This window comes from Dendrobates tinctorius, unplaced genomic scaffold (genome assembly GCF_039654945.1).
Source record: "Dendrobates tinctorius isolate UK_male_01 unplaced genomic scaffold, ASM3965494v1 ptg000007l, whole genome shotgun sequence".
NCBI lineage: Eukaryota > Metazoa > Chordata > Amphibia > Anura > Dendrobatidae > Dendrobates > Dendrobates tinctorius.
The window spans coordinates 44,039,886-44,056,208 of NW_027361675.1; the positions used below are offsets into that span (position 1 = coordinate 44,039,886).

Consider the following 16,323-nt stretch of genomic DNA (forward strand, 5'->3'; position numbering starts at 1 on the left):
TATTTTTTTTTTTTTTTTAAAACGTTTATTCCCATTTGTTTCAGATTGTCTGGACTTGAATATTAAGACACTCTCACAGATACTGAGGATAAAGCACTATTGCCCCTTTATTCTCAGGCATAGTGGGGTATAACTAGCTGGATCAGATAACGATAGCATATTTTAGTCATATGTAACCACTTTGTGTAATGGGAATAATTAAAGATAGATAAATTGATTTTTACAATACAAAATGCATACAGTATATGTAAAAACCTTAGACCTGATGAGGCTGATGTACTTTAAATCTGTCAAAGTGGCTGTATAATCCTTTATGAAAGCTAAAATGCTTATTGCAAAAATCAGACAGGAAAACATATACATCTATTCTGAAGGATTATCAAAGTACAGACACAAGCTTCATCTGGTCTAAGATCTTCTTAGTATTTTATTCCGTTAGTACTGTGAAATCTGGCAACCAGTGTGCTTAAAAACACATTATAAGCTATGCATTATTGAATAAAACAGGCCAGGCAGTTCTCATTGTAGACCATTGGTGTACTTTCAGTCCGGGATAATACCGCAGCATTACTTAGCCCACAGTCATTTCCCAAGTAATGGGTGCTGTATATTACAGAACGCACCCACAAAAACAGCAGTCATTTTACATTTATTGGCTGATTTAATTACCATTTAGTGCATTTTATGAATCTAGTATTTCAATTTTAACAGTTTCAACAGGAACGAGTCAACCAAACATAGTGCTATAAAGAAAACAGATGTTAACACAATGGTACCTGTGTATGGCACCGCTTCATATTTAATCTTTTCAAGGAAAGTTACTAAAAAAAAAGCGTCTTCCACAAACCTAAAAGTAAAATGGTTAAAGGTTTTTGTCTGGTGTAAAGCTACAAGTCTGCAGTTACCCTATGTGAATCATCACACTGTGTACACTGCATGCTGTGAAGATTCTCCAGGGACGGCATCGGGAGCGGCAGTCATGTGACCACAAATGTGATATGCACTGTAGGCCACATTCCAACTAGATGCGCGCAGCCTTGATCAACGCAAGTGTATTGAGCAAGGCCAGAAACAGTCTAGTCAGGATGTGAGTGGAAGTATGTATATCGCATACTTGTGCTTACATGACCGCATTCCCTAGCGCCAAAGAATCTTCACAGAGCACAGTGCGTGCGATGTGAGGATCCACAAGTCTGCAGTCACAGACTTGTTGCTTTAGACCAGACAACCCCCTTTAAATAAGAAAGGATCTGCTTGTCTCCAGAAAGAATATCACACTGGTCTAGATTTGCTGCCATTCAAATTAAAGTGATTGCGCCTGAACTGCAAAGTCCACCCATGGACCAATAAGTGCTCGTTTCTGGAAAAGGCAGTATTTATTTATTTTTCTTGAATCACTGACAATCTACGAAACAATGGCTTCAATGAAAACTAAAATGTAAGTGTTTTCTTGCAGGACTTATAAATCGGCGGCCATTTAATTTCCAAAGTACATAAAACGTCTTATTTGGCATCAGAAAACTGCTGGAATTGCTAGAGGAGAAAATATATTTTAGATGTGAATTTCTTTTTCTGACTGAAATAAAATTTCTTTTTAAAATTTGTAAACTGAAAATATTCCTGTACGGAGATCCCGCATAAGCTGAAGTTGTTGCTTTAGTCATTAAGTGATCGGTTATGTAATATTCTTACATTATAAAACCAGAACAGAAAAAAAAAAATAACAGAAAAGGTTTCCCATAAGTCCAAACAAAATTGCATTACTTTTCCAGATCGAAAAATGAAAAGTTCAATGCAATCTTCAGTATCCATCATGGAAAACCGAACTAAAATCCCAAAAAGGACACTTCACCGAGTCAACAGTATTTTGCATTGCGCAGGAATGACTAAGGTTATATTTTAGCAAAGTTGCTTTCCAGGAAACAGGAAAAGGAAACAGTTAATTTTCCTGGAGAAGGTCTTCAATCTCCTTGTCCCAGTTCTCGTCCTTCAGTTTGTCGGTGCCAGAGACTACTTCATATTCCTGCACTACTTGCTGCAGTTCCTTTATCCAGTCTTCCGATTCCTCTGAAAGAAAAAAAAAAAACACACCAAAAATCACATTTAGGATGTTTCAGTCACAAAGTCAGAAAAGTAGATTTATTGGGAAATGTAAAAAGGACTTGTAATTTTTCCCACTCAAAAAAAACCTGCAAACACTGCAGTGGTATTTTTCCAAAAAAAAGCTAGTTGGTGACACCCCCCGCAGATCCAGAAAATGGGAGCCCAAAGTCCCCTGTGTGGAGCAGTAGTGCGCATGTGTGACCACTGCCCCTATAATCACAATGAATGGTGCAGCCGTTTCATATGATCATCACTGGCCCATTTAGGCTGGTGACTTGGGGGCCACCATTATCAAAGTGTGATGTGAGGATTCACAAGTCTGCAGTTACATAGTGACTGCAGACCTGTAGCCCAAGGCTGGACAACCCCATTAAATTCTGGGTACGCCTAAAAAAACAAAAATAAAAAAGATCACGATTAGCTTGCCAATTGTTTTGTGGCCCAATACAGAAACTTGGTCTTCTGGAAGCTAATCTGTGTGTGTATCTGAATGCGTTACATCCGGATGGCTTCTGATTATAGCAGTAATTTATTAACTCCACGTTGGAAAGCTCTCATATTACAAGACACTCTTGCTGAGAATTATCTGAGCATTTTTTACCATCAATCTAATTAACGGGCTAAGTTCATCCTAAACATTTATTACACACACACACACACACACACACACACACACACCAGGCCATAAAAGCTTAATAGGTATGTGTCTCACTCCTGGGCCCCTCACTTATCTGAGGACCAGTGGTGGATTTTTGGCAGATTTAGGAAGGTCATTCTTCGTATAGACGTCAATGGAGAGGACAGCACTACACTCTGACATTTATATGAATCAGAAGAGATGATCCGACTGTGGATGAGGGTCACAGATCTCCCTTCTCTACCAGCAGGTTCAATTTTTACACTAGTGATTATACCACAAACGTTTAACATGAGAATACGTCATCCACAGCCATAAATGAAAGGTTTTTACCTTCTGCTGTGTCAACGTCATCTTTTTTGTCGAGAACAAACTGTTCCATTTCTTTCCTCAGGTCTTCTTGGTCTATGTTGCAAGAGTCAAAAGCTTCACTCACAAACTCTGACATTCCGGGGCTGGTAGAGATCTCCTCTTCTTCCTGAGTAGTAAGGAAGCAGCATTATAATTAAAGACACATTGATAGCATTATCATTGGATATGTATAAAGACATGGTTGTCACGTCTGTAAAAATCCCTGCAAATCAGGTGTCAAAGTAACATCCTCATGGACTCCAGGACGCAGGCTTTCCCAGCAGAAAATTGCCAAAATCATCACACTGGCTCCAATTTCTTACCTTCTTCCCATGGTGTCATCACATCTCGTAGTAAGCCTAAGGGGTAAAGCTTCCCTTTGTGGACAGTATCAAGTTTGTGTATGGGGACTTATCGGCCATGTAATGCTCCCGGAGGCATAAAATATACAAACAGCTTTTTCCCAGAGGAAGACAGCAGGGTCACTACTGCCACCTGTTGGAAGTAGCATTCCTACAGTCAATATCCTTTAAGAAGCTTTGCCACAGATTTGCCACCCAGTCTACCTTTTTCCTGATTTGCTCTGATCCTAAACCAGCTGTATGCAAAGATTCTAATTTGGGTTTACATCCCGAGTCATGTGGTGACATTATAGACCCTGCTCTCTCTGCGAAGAGGCTATGCCAATGGAAAACAAAACAGGATTCATCGGATCAGGCTTCCTTCCTTCATCGCTCCTTGGTCCAGTTCCAATGCTTACATCCTCATTTTAGGTACTTTTGGCTGTGAACAGTGACCACCATTTGTACTGTGGACAGCACGCTATGATACACTGTGTGGGCCGACACCTATCAGTTATTAACTTTTTTTAACCATTTATTGTACAGTGGCAGTTTAGCAGTATGCCCTATTCTGCAACCATATGTCTAACCCCCATACAATACATAGTTCGGGCAATGTCACAACAAAAGTACAAGGATGGTCTGGATGCCTTTCTTGATAAATATAATATTGCAGGTTATGGGTATTAGAAGCTGTGATGAGCCAGGGAACCAGTCTGATTGCCGTATGGAGGAATGTTTCCCCTAATACGGAGCCATTAGCATCTGCCCCATGGGGCGCTTTTGCCTTCCTCTGGATCAACATGCTAGGCTATAAGACTGAACTCTATGGACTTATGTCGACCTTCATCCTACAAAATTATGAGGCCAGATATCTTAGGGACTAAGTCTGATTTACATAATTTCCTCTATTTATTACTACATGAACCACAATAGTCCATGGATTAATGGGCACAAATATTAAAACACCCCAAAGGCTATACAGGAGGCTTCTTTTGGTTAGTTACCTCAACACCAGCAGAAGTCTTCTGACTGCTGCACCATACCATGCACCTTGTTTAGCTTTTCCCCCATTCTCCTTACAAAGCTGTTAGGCTAAAAGGTAACTTACCGGCCACTGTTTGGGAGAGAAACTATAAGAAAAGCAATCACAATAAACTGCAATAAGAGAAGAGGAAAATACACAAGAACACAGACAGCAAAAGAGAAAATACAGCAACTATTTTGTGTGAATGAAGAAAAGGTGATCATTACCTCCTGAGACTTATGTGGGGACTTGATGGCAACCGGTGGAGTCTTTGGTCTTACAGTTTCTAGAACAGTTTGAAGAAAGAGAAGTCTTTAGAAACTTGTGTGTGACATTCGGTGACATGTTCAATAGCTTATGAGAATACAAGAAGCGCCGAGAACACCTTAAAAAGAGTCCAGTGGCAGAAGATAAAGTAAGTGTCGGCTGGTGTTCACCAGCAGATAACTAGATAACTACACTCCTGAACAACATAAAGTAAAGCAGTCATATCTCCATTTATGTAACAGACCATTATATAACACTATACTATTATTTACCTATACGTAATTATTTATCTCTCTTCCACAGACTCTACAAAATGACTGATGTGACTGCTCTCAAAGTGATCAGGATCGTCGCGGGACATTATGGATTATCTTTTCTGCAGACAGGTGAGTAATATTGTGGTTTATTATTTTGTTTTTTTGCAGAAAACGTTGACTTCGGTGGATTAGGCGTCCGGTGGGTATGGTTTAATTAAGATTATTAAAAAAGTCTGTGTCATTATTTCAAGTAAAGGACTTTATTCTGGGTGTCTGTGTTTTTATACAATATCACTATGGGGTTAGTAATGGATAGTAATGGTCTTATAGCTGCCTCTCCATTACCAACCTGTGGGCTTGATGGACCAGGAGGTCCCTTCCAACTCTACGATTCTATGGTTCTATACAGAGGCTGGACAGACATCTGACTGGGATGATTTAGCGAATCCTGATTTGAGCAGGGGGTTGGACCAGATAGCCCAGGAGGTCCCTTCCAACTCTACGATTCTATAATATAAAGGTGACATCAACCCCATAAATATGAACCCCACTTGCCACTGCTACAGGGCAAGTGGGAAGAGTGAGGCTAAGCGCCAGATTTGGCGCATCTTATAGATGAGCCTTTTCTGGGGCGGCTGAGAGCTGATGTTTTTAGTTTAGGAGGGGCCAATATCCATGGCTCCTTCCTAGGCTATTAATATTAGCCCGCAGCTGTCTGCCTAGCCTTTGCTGGTTAGATTTTATAGGGGGACCCTATATCAATTTTTTTCTGGGGTCCCCCTGTAAACTAGCTAGTAAAGTCTAAACAAACAGCTGTGAGCTGATCTTAATAGCCTGGGAACTTTTATGGCTATTGCTCCTTCCCAGAATCTTAACATCACCTGTCGGCTTTAACTCTGCTGGTTAAGAAAATTACTCGGAAGCCCAATTTTTTTTTTCTTTAAAATTAACAGTAGCTGTTTGGTTACAGCCTATGTACGTTCATTCTGTTAAAGCTCCTACTAAGTGTTTACTTATCGGCTTAGTAATGAGGGTGTCGGGCTGACACCTTTTCATTACTAAGTAGTGTTGAGCATTCCGATACCGCAAGTATCGGGTATCGGCCGATACTTGCTGTATCGGAATTCCGATACCGACATCCGATATTTTTTCAATATCGGGCATCGGCATCGGAATCGGAAGTTCAAAGTTGATTGACAGCCGAAATGACGTCATCATGATGCGCGGTGTGTGCGCATCATGATGCGCCGTCATTTCGGGCCTTCCGGGGGTCTCTGCCGGCCTGCCGGGGGGCTGTGTGGACTGCCCGGGGTCTGTACCGGCCTGCCGGGGGGCTGTGCCGGCCTGCCGGTGGTCTGTGCACCCTGTGGGGGTCTGTACCGGCCTGCCGGGGGGCTGTGCTGATGTCCGGGGGTCTGTGCAAGCATCGTCCGATGGGACTACAAGTCCCATCAGGCGATGCCTGCTACCATGACAGTGATTGACACATTAGCTAATGATGGGACAGTAGTAGTCCCATCATCCGGCTAATGTGTTAAATGTTTGAAAAAAAAAAAAAATACTACATACATACTACATGCATGCTACATACATACATACTACATGCATGCTACATACATACATACTACATGCATGCTACATACATACATACTACATGCATGCTACATACATACTACATGCATGCTACATACATACTACATGCATGCTACATACATACTACATGCATGCTACATACATACTACATGCATGCTACATACATACTACATGCATGCTACATACATACTACATGCATGCTACATACATACTACATGCATGCTACATACATACTACATGCATGCTACATACATACTACATGCATGCTACATACATACTACATGCATGCTACATACATACTACATGCTACATACATACTACATACATACTACATGCTACATACATGCTACATACATACTACATGCTACATACATACATTCATACAATACATACATAGACATACAGTACATATAACATAGAGTAACATACTTACCAATACTTGTCACATTGTTCCCCGAAGCCATTGTCGTCTACGAAATAAATATTAACATAACAAACCACAAAAATACTCACCCATGATCCGAAGCAGTCCACGAGTGTGTCCCACGACGATCTTGGGTAGAGAACTGCAGCATCAGCTGATGCTGCCGCTCTCTACGGGCTGCAGGAATCCAATGACGGAAGGTAGGTATCCTTCCGCACTGTATTCCTCCGCCACTTAAAAAAAAAAAATCCCTAGTCTCACTTTATGGTAAAAGCTGTGTGGAAATTCCCACACAGCTTTTACCATAAAGTGAGACTAGGGACTTTTTTTTTTTTTTTTTTAAGTGGCGGAGGAATACAGTGCGGAAGGATACCTACCTTCCGTCATTGGATTCCTGCAGCCCGTAGAGAGCGGCAGCATCAGCTGATGCTGCAGTTCTCTACCCAAGATCGTCGTGGGACACACTCGTGGACTGCTTCGGATCATGGGTGAGTATTTTTGTGGTTTGTTATGTTAATATTTATTCCGTAGACGACAATGGCTTCGGGGAACAATGTGACAAGTATTGGTAAGTATGTTACTCTATGTTATATGTACTGTATGTCTATGTATGTATTGTATGAATGTATTGTATGTAGCATGCATGTAGCATGCATGTAGTATGTATGTAGCATGCATGTAGTATGTATGTAGCATGCATGTAGTATGTATGTAGCATGCATGTAGTATATATGTAGCATGCATGTAGTACATATGTAGTATGTATGTAGTATGTATGTAGCATGCATGTAGTATGTATGTAGCATGCATGTAGTATGTATGTAGCATGCATGTAGTATGTATGTAGCATGCATGTAGCATGCATGTAGTATGTATGTAGCATGCATGTAGTATGTATGTAGCATGCATGTAGTATGTATGTAGCATGCATGTAGTATGTATGTAGCATGCATGTAGTATGTATGTAGCATGCATGTAGTATGTATGTAGCATGCATGTAGTATGTATGTAGCATGCATGTAGTATATATGTAGCATGCATGTAGTACATATGTAGTATGTATGTAGCATGTATGTATGATGCATGTATGATGCATGTATGATGCATGTATGATGCATGTATGATGCATGTATGATGCATGTATGATGCATGTATGATGCATGTATGATGCATGTATGATGCATGTATGATGCATGTATGTAGCATGTATGTAGCATGTATGTAGCATGTATGTAGCATGTATGTAGCATGTATGTAGCATGTATGTAGCATGCATGTAGCATATATGTAGCATTTATGTAGCATGTAGTATGTATGTATTTTTTTTTTTTTTATTTAATTTTTTTTACATTTAACACATTAGCTGGATGATGGGACTACTACTGTCCCATCATTGGCTAATGTGTCAATCACTGTCATGGTAGCAGGCATCGCCCGATGGGACTTGTAGTCCCATCGGACGATGCCTGCACAGACCCCCGGACAGCACCCCGGCAGGCCGGCACAGCCCCCCGGCAGGCCGGTACAGACCCCCACAGGGTGCACAGACCCCGGGCAGTCCGCACAGCCCACCGGCAGGCCGGCACAGCCCCCCGGCAGGCCGGTACAGACCCCCACAGGGTGCACAGACCCCGGGCAGTCCGCACAGCCCACCGGCAGGCCGGCACAGACCCCCGGCAGGCCGGCAGAGACCCCCGGCAGGCCCGTACAGACCCCCGAGAGGCTGTACAAGGGCAGGAAAGGGTTTTTCCAATTCCGATACCAGAAGTCTCATAGACTTGAATGGGACTTCCGGTATCGGCATCGGCGATACCGATACTTTTTTTAAAGATCGGCCGATCCATTCCGATCCGATATTTTGAAGTATCGGACGATATCACTCAACTCTATTACTAAGCCTAGGGCTAGGTGTCAATGACAGCTGCTGACACCAAGCCCTAATCCCATTATTCTGATGATACTGCATCAGCATGAAAAAGGTGGTGTTGAACCAAAAAATTACATCACAAAACTTTTTTTTTTTTAAATATCGTTATTTAGCTCAAAAAAGCATTCACTGCTGTACAAAACCGTGTACAAAAACGAGGCAAAAACGCAGGGTTTTTTTGCAGTGTATTCCTGCCAAGAGATGCAGAAATGTTGCAGAAATTTCTGCGCACATAGCCTAAAGCTCAGAAGACTACCCATCATTTGTATGTGGCTGCTCATTATATATAAAGCGAACCTGTCAACTGTTTTGGCTGCTATAAGATGCAGCCACCGCCTTTCAGGGCTTATCTACAGCATTCTATAATGCAGTAGATAAGCCCCCAATCCAAACTGCAAGATAAGAAAAATAATTATTATACTCACCCGGGGAGCCGGCCCGGTCCGATGAGTGTTGCTGTTCCGGGTCCTCCCATCATCTTGTGACGCCGCCCTCCTGCTTGCTTCTTCATTCCCGACATCGCTGGGCCTCTAGGACCTTTCCCGATGCCTGCGCACTGCAGTACTTTGCTCTACCCTCAAGAGGACAGAGACAGAGAAGTATGCCTGCACAGAAGTGCGATGCCGGGAGCGATAAAGCAACAGGAGGGCAGCATCACAAATGATGGGAGGCGCCGGACCATACCTGCGACACCCATAGGACCAGATCAGTCCGTTCCCCCGGGTGAGTATAATAAAACTTATTTTTCTTATCTTGCAGGTCGGATGGGGGCTTATCTACAGCATTATACACGCGCCCCTCTGTTAAGAGGTACATGATGGCTGATTAAATCAGACGTCATGTGCGGGGAAAGATGCGGGCTCAGCTAGTGAGCCCGTATTATGTGTCATGAAGAGTTAAACTATGACTTTTAGCTGGTTGCCCTTCAATATGCCTACTGATAACTGAATATTAGAGTAAAATAATTTGTAGTATGTAGTAGCTGCAATGATGAAATGTTAATCTTATGATCATACTTTCACGAGCGCAATAATGGACCACTAGACTATATAACGACTATATAACGACTGGTAAGCAGCATATCCTTGTACAGTCTGCAGCTCTACAACAGTAAAGACATAATCTAACATAGTTTTACAAAAAAAATGTCTACGCAACGCAGTAGTAGAAACAATATTGTGTAACTGGCTTCCATTCTGGCCACTGTTCTTTCTCATTCATCTACCAGATGCAAACAATTGTTTTACCTTCTAAGCCTTCATCACTTTGCTTGCCGTTTGTCTTATCAGAGTTGCCAGTTGATTGCTGGGCAGCCAGTGCCGTTAGCTGTGCAGACTGCTTTATCAGAGACACCCGATAAAAATAATTCCTCCAAAATACATCTTCTTTCACGCTGAAAAGAAAGACAACTTACACTAAAAATATACAAGTGTCTTTACATGTGGGCTATGCACAGTAAATTACAATAAATGCACATAATAATGGCTCAGTCACATCAGGAATAGGCAACTCCATTTTCTGTTATGTAAAGGAAAGCTGCTCTCGAAATAAAAACATTTAGCCATTGTAAGAGCCATCAATTTATAATAAACTATAAAAAAAGAATAACCCTGAAAGAGTTTGAAATAAAAAAGCCATACTTTCAGAATAAGCCCTCATGAGCATGTACATGAGGATTAATACTATATCTGGCCATTAAATGAATAAATCCAGCTTTTTCATTAGTTTTCCCCTGTGCTGGTTTTATCGGCATTTATCAGTTAACTGGAAACTGGTAGATGGATATGAGCTGCTTTGATCTCGGCCACACAGTGATTCCTGCTCTTCATTTCTTATTTGCCATAAAGATTGAAGCAGCAGCAGGAAGGACATTATGTAGATGTACTGTTCTGTCTACAGTGGGTAGGGATAGTATTCAGACCCCTTTAAATTTTTCACTCTTTCATTGCATCCATTTGGTCAATTCAAAAAAGTTCATTTTTTTCTCATTAATGTACACTCTGCAGCCCATCTTGAATGAGGAAATAAACAGAAATGTAGACATTTTTGCAAATTTAATAAAAAAAAAGAAAAATCGAAATATCACAGTCATAAGTATTCAGACCCTTCGCTCAGACACTCATATTAAGTCACATGCTGTCCATTTCCTTGTGATCCTCCATGAGATGGTTCTACTCCTTCATTGGAGACCAGCTGTGTTTAATTAAACTGATAGGACTTGATTTGTAAAGGCACACACCTGTCTATATAAGACCTCACAGCTCACAGTGCAGACCAAATGAGAATCATGAGGTCAAATGAACTAGCCAAGGAGCTCAGAGACAGAATTGTGGCAAGGCCCAGATCTGGCCAAGGTTACAAAGAATTTCTGCAGTACTCAATGTTCCTAAGAGCACAGTAGCCTCCATAATCCTTAAATGGAAGAAGTTTGGGACCACCAGAAGTCTTCCTAGACCTGGCCGTCCAGCCAAACTGAGCAATCGTGGGAGAAGGGCCTTGGTGAGAGAGGTAAAGAAGAACCCTAAGATCACTGTGGCTGAGCTCCACAGATGCAGTTAGGAGATGGGAGAAAGTTCCTCAAAGTCAACTATCACTGCAGCCCTCCACCAGTGGGGCCTTTATGGCAGAGTGGCCCAATGGAAGACATATGAAAGCCCACATAGAGTTTGCTAAGAAAAAAAAACACATGAAGGACTCCCAGAAAACATGAGAAATAAGATTATCTAGTATGATGAGACGAAGATAGAACTTTATGGTGATAATTCTAAGCGGTATGTGTGGAGAAAACAGGCACTGCTCATCACCTGCCCAATACAATCCCAACAGTGAAACATGGTGGTGACAGCATCATGCTATGGGGGTGTTTTTCAGCTGCAGGGACAGGGCGACTGGTTGCAATTGAAGGAAACCTGAATACGGCCAAGTACAGAGATATCCTGGATGAAAACCTATTCCAGAGTGCTCTGGACATCAGACTTGGCCAAAGGTTCACCTTCCAACAAGACAATGACCCTAAGCACACAGCTAAAATAACAAAAGAGTGGCTTCAGAACAACTCTGTGACCATTCTTGACTGGCCCAGCCAGAGCTCTGACCTAAACCCAATTGAGCATCTCTGGAGAGACCTGAACATGGCTGTCCATCAACGTTCACCATCGAACCTGATGGAACTGGAGAAGATCTGCAAGGAAGAATGGTAGAGGTTCCCCAAATCCAGATGAGAAAAACTTGTGACATCATTCCCAAGAAGACTCATGGCTGTACTAGCTCAAAAGGGTGCTTCTACTCAATACTGAGCAAAGGGTCTGAATACTTATGACCATGTGATATTTCAGTTTTTCTTTAATAAATTTGCAAAAATTTCTACATTTCTGTTTTTGTTCAGTCAAAATGGGGAGAAGAGTGTACATTAATAAGGAAAAAAATGACCTTTTTGAATTTACCAAATGGCTGCAATGAAAGAGTGAAAAAATTAAAGGGGTCTGAATAGTACTCACTGTAGATGTGAATCCAGCTCTGGGGTGAGGTAAAAGACTTGATTTTTTAGGTGTTTTTTCACTGTGCTCCCTTCTCAATAGACTATAAAATGAGGTGTATCCTAACACCTCACTGTGGTGTCAGTCTGTTTTTGTGTTGAACAAGACTGATTTAAAAGGGAACTAACCGGACAGCGGATGTGTGCTCCCTGAACCACAAGCAGAACGTATAAAGACACTGGCTGTATAAATTTAAATCTTGTATGATTGCGGGGTTTTAGAAAAAAAAACAAACAAAAAAAAAAACAACATACTTTAACCCTGCTGTTATGTTCGGGCAGAGATTTTTCTATAAGTTTCTAAAACTTGAGGCTACTTGACTTTTCCTCATTTGGGGGGACCTATCTATGAGTATTTTTTTTTGTGTGTGTGTTTACTTTTTGCTACACGCCTATCGGTACACTTGTCGTGTTCGGGTCATAGTGACCCGCAATCATTTTTTACAGCAGTGAAATAAAGGATTTATAACCTCAGTTGGGTCTATTTTTTGTATCTACTATTGTATATCAATTTATTTATTTCCTAAATTATTTCAATGGGGTCGTACACACGCTCTGCCGGGTGTATGCATTGAGAGCTGCGCACCATAAAAATGGCTTTATATTGATTATTTTTGGTGCGCAGTCTATACTAAAACGTAGGGCGCATCCAGAGAGATCACTATGTGTGCACTACACGTGTATATTCTGCGCAGAACGCGCTGTGTAAGAGGGCCTTATTTTGTAAAGCTGAGCTCTAAAGGCCTCTAAATGAAGGGTTCTTATCTTCTCTGATCTTAGTACACATATGCTAGTACACTTAAGGCCTTTACATTTAGCGATGCACCAGCGATCCGACCCGGTCAGGATCGCTGGTGCGTCGCTAAATGATCGCTAGTGAGCTGTCACACAGGCAGACCTCACAGCGATGCAGCAGCGGACGCAGCGCACGATACTCACCTTTCACACACAGCGATCCTGACGTCCTCCTGCCCGCCTCCACGCGTCGCTCGTCGGCGCCAGCAGGAAGTGCCCGACGAGAAATGGAGCCGGACATTCTCGCGCGATCAGCGATCGACAGCGGGGGAGCCGGTCGGAGGTATCACACATAAGTATCACACGTAAGTATCACAAAATCGGTGATGTTATAGCGATATCGCTATGTGTGAAACCCCCTTTAGCCATTTGACCTTTCAGTTTCTTTGGATAGCAGCTCTGTACACATCTCTGTTCCAGGCTGTATCTTGGCTTTTTACAGGTATCTATCTTGTTATGCTTTTCTTATTCAGTTCTGTTGGTAGATTGTATATGGTAAAGGAATACTTTTATTTTTTTACATGTACTTAGTGTTATTACTGTGTGATTCTGTAAGCTATAGGTCACTGCATACTGTCTGCAAAGCTGACAAACTTTTTTCAGCTAAGAGCTGTTTTTTTTTTCCTTGGCTCCTTTGTTGAAGCAAGGGGTTACTTACATTTGAAAGACTCAATGTTTTTACAAGTGGTGTAGTATTCTCACTTCTCTGACTGAATGATTAGCATGTTAGATGGCTGGACATTAAGCACTGGTATGTTTTGATGTAGTATAGAAGCTCTTATTGTTTTTGAAGCTGGTTGTTTTTTTCTCAGATTTTATTATTATTGGAAAATCACTGGTTAGGCCGTATATTGAGGAAAGAAAGGTCACACCTAGAACGGAAGGAGCAGCAGGCCTTGTACAGAGCATCCAGCAACATGCTCAGGAAAGTGAAACCATGACCTCCAAAAGCACTTCTACCCCCATGGCCTCTACCAGCGGTGCTTCAAGAATAAAAAGAAAGAGGTGCAGCTATTGCCCTTATTCTTGTGATAATAAAACAAGTATTATATGTTCTGGATGCAAAAAAATTCTTATGCAAAGCCCATGTTTATTGTTCTTCATGCAAGAATACATAAAGTAATATTACCATGTAAATATGTTCAAATTGAAGTGTTTATCATCTTTAATTTTTTTTCACAAAATGTTTGATTTGCTTGGTTTGGTTTTTTTTACCACATATGTGTAGTTTGCTATTTTTCGTTTTGCTTATTACCAAGTTTTTTCTGAATAAAAAAATAAAATAAAGATTTCAATTTCGTTTTTCTTTTTTTTTTTTTTTTTATTTCCAAACATGTTCCCATACAGTCTAGTAAGCAAAAGGTATAAAAATAATTGAGTTAGAGTATCTAAAATCAAGATTTAATAAACCGGGTCATAGTGACCCAGGAGCAATACAATTGTATAGTACAAGGGAACAGAACAGCAGGGCTAAAAGCTTTCAGGGACTAAGCCGCACGGGAGAATAGTTGAAAAGGTTGGCTCCTCAGTAGCTTCACCCCACCCACTGAAAATGACTGACAGTCGTCTTCCTATACACGCATGCAAGGAGAGACCTGACAGTCACTGGTTCAGACAGCATGTATATGCTGTTAAAAAAAAAACAGCCTTATAGGCAATTTAAGAGCAGAAGTGTATGATAAGTGGAGAAAGAAACAGGATTTCACTGCTAAGATACAGGGGTTGGACAAAATATTGTAAACACCTGGAAACATCAACAAAAGTTAGTTTAATATGGTGTATGTGCATCTTTTGCGGCGATTACAGCCTCAATGATCCGAGGTATGGATTCATACAAGGTGTGAATTGTTTACAAAGGAATTGTAGCCCATTCTTCAGTTAAAACACCCTCCAGTTCTTTGAGCGACGATGGCGGCGGAAATCTACATCCAACTTGAATCTCTAAAATCGGCCATAAATGCTCAATAATGATGAGGTCTGGGGATTGTGGGGGCCAGATGAGATGCTCAACTTCATTACAATGTTCCTCGTGCCATGCTTTAATGATTCTAGCTGTATGAATTGGTGCATTATCATCCTGAAAGATGGCGGTCCCCTACGGGAACAGTGCTTGAACCATAGGATGCACTTGGTCGCCCAAAATGCCTGAATAATCGCGGCTGTTAATTCTTCCATGAAGGGATATCATTGGCCCGGCGTATCTCCACGAAATAGCACCCCAGATCATCACAGAACCTCCACCATGTTTTACGGTTGGGAGAAGGCAGTCTGGATGGAATGCTTCTTTCGGCTGTCTCTAAACGTACACTCGGCCGGAAATAGGGTAAACGATGATTCGTCTGAGAATATCACGTTTCCACTGCTTGAGAGACCAATTCTGGAGGTTTCTACACCACTCTAAACGTTTGGAAACATTTGTCATTGAGAGCAGCGGTTTTCAAATTGAAGCTCTTCCGTGGAATCCAGATTTGTGCAGCTCCCAACGAACATTTTTTGTGGAAACTGGGTTCTGTAGGTGTTCATTGAACTCAGCAGTGATTTTCGGAGCCCGTGGCCTTGCGATCCTCTCTCACAATTCGCTTTAGAGTCCAACGGTCTCTCTCAGTCAACTTCGACTTTCGGCCGTACCTGTGCTTTGCTGCGGACGTTTTTCCTTCTCTTTCAAACGCAGTCATTACTTTGGAGACAGTACCTCTTGACACTCCAAGCATTCGGGCACTTTCTGTTACACTAGCGCCTGCCATACGAGCACCAACAATTTGGCCTCTTTGAAAATCAGAGAGGTCTGCCATTGGTATCAGGTTCTCATGAATGTTCTTACAATTCTGCAAAACACAGTTAATTTACATACACATATCACATAACACAAATAATCAAGTACAAAACATTACCATATGTCACGGTTTGCATGTTTATAACATGTTTGAAGATTATGATGCCAAAACGTTAGGTGTTTCCATTATTTAGTCCAACCCCTGTATATTAATGAAATACTTTTAAAATCTCCTGCACTATTGATTTACGTAAAGTATGTTGCAAGCACATTCCCAGTGAAGAACAATTATA

The 16,323-nt window shown here is 41.4% G+C and overlaps 1 protein-coding gene across 1 annotated transcript in view; it reads right to left on the minus strand.

Moving 5' to 3' along the window:
• Positions 1 to 637: 637 nt before the first annotated feature.
• SYAP1 (synapse associated protein 1) overlaps positions 638 to 16,323 on the minus strand; it is a 39,888-nt gene continuing 24,202 nt past the window's right edge. The window contains exons 6-9 of the mRNA XM_073574061.1: positions 10,175 to 10,320; positions 4,687 to 4,745; positions 3,074 to 3,218; positions 638 to 2,067 (exon numbers count right to left, since the gene is read on the minus strand). Coding sequence (XP_073430162.1) covers positions 1,940 to 2,067; positions 3,074 to 3,218; positions 4,687 to 4,745; positions 10,175 to 10,320 — 478 coding nt within the window. The 3' untranslated portion in view covers positions 638 to 1,939. The remainder of the gene's footprint in view (positions 2,068 to 3,073; positions 3,219 to 4,686; positions 4,746 to 10,174; positions 10,321 to 16,323) is intronic.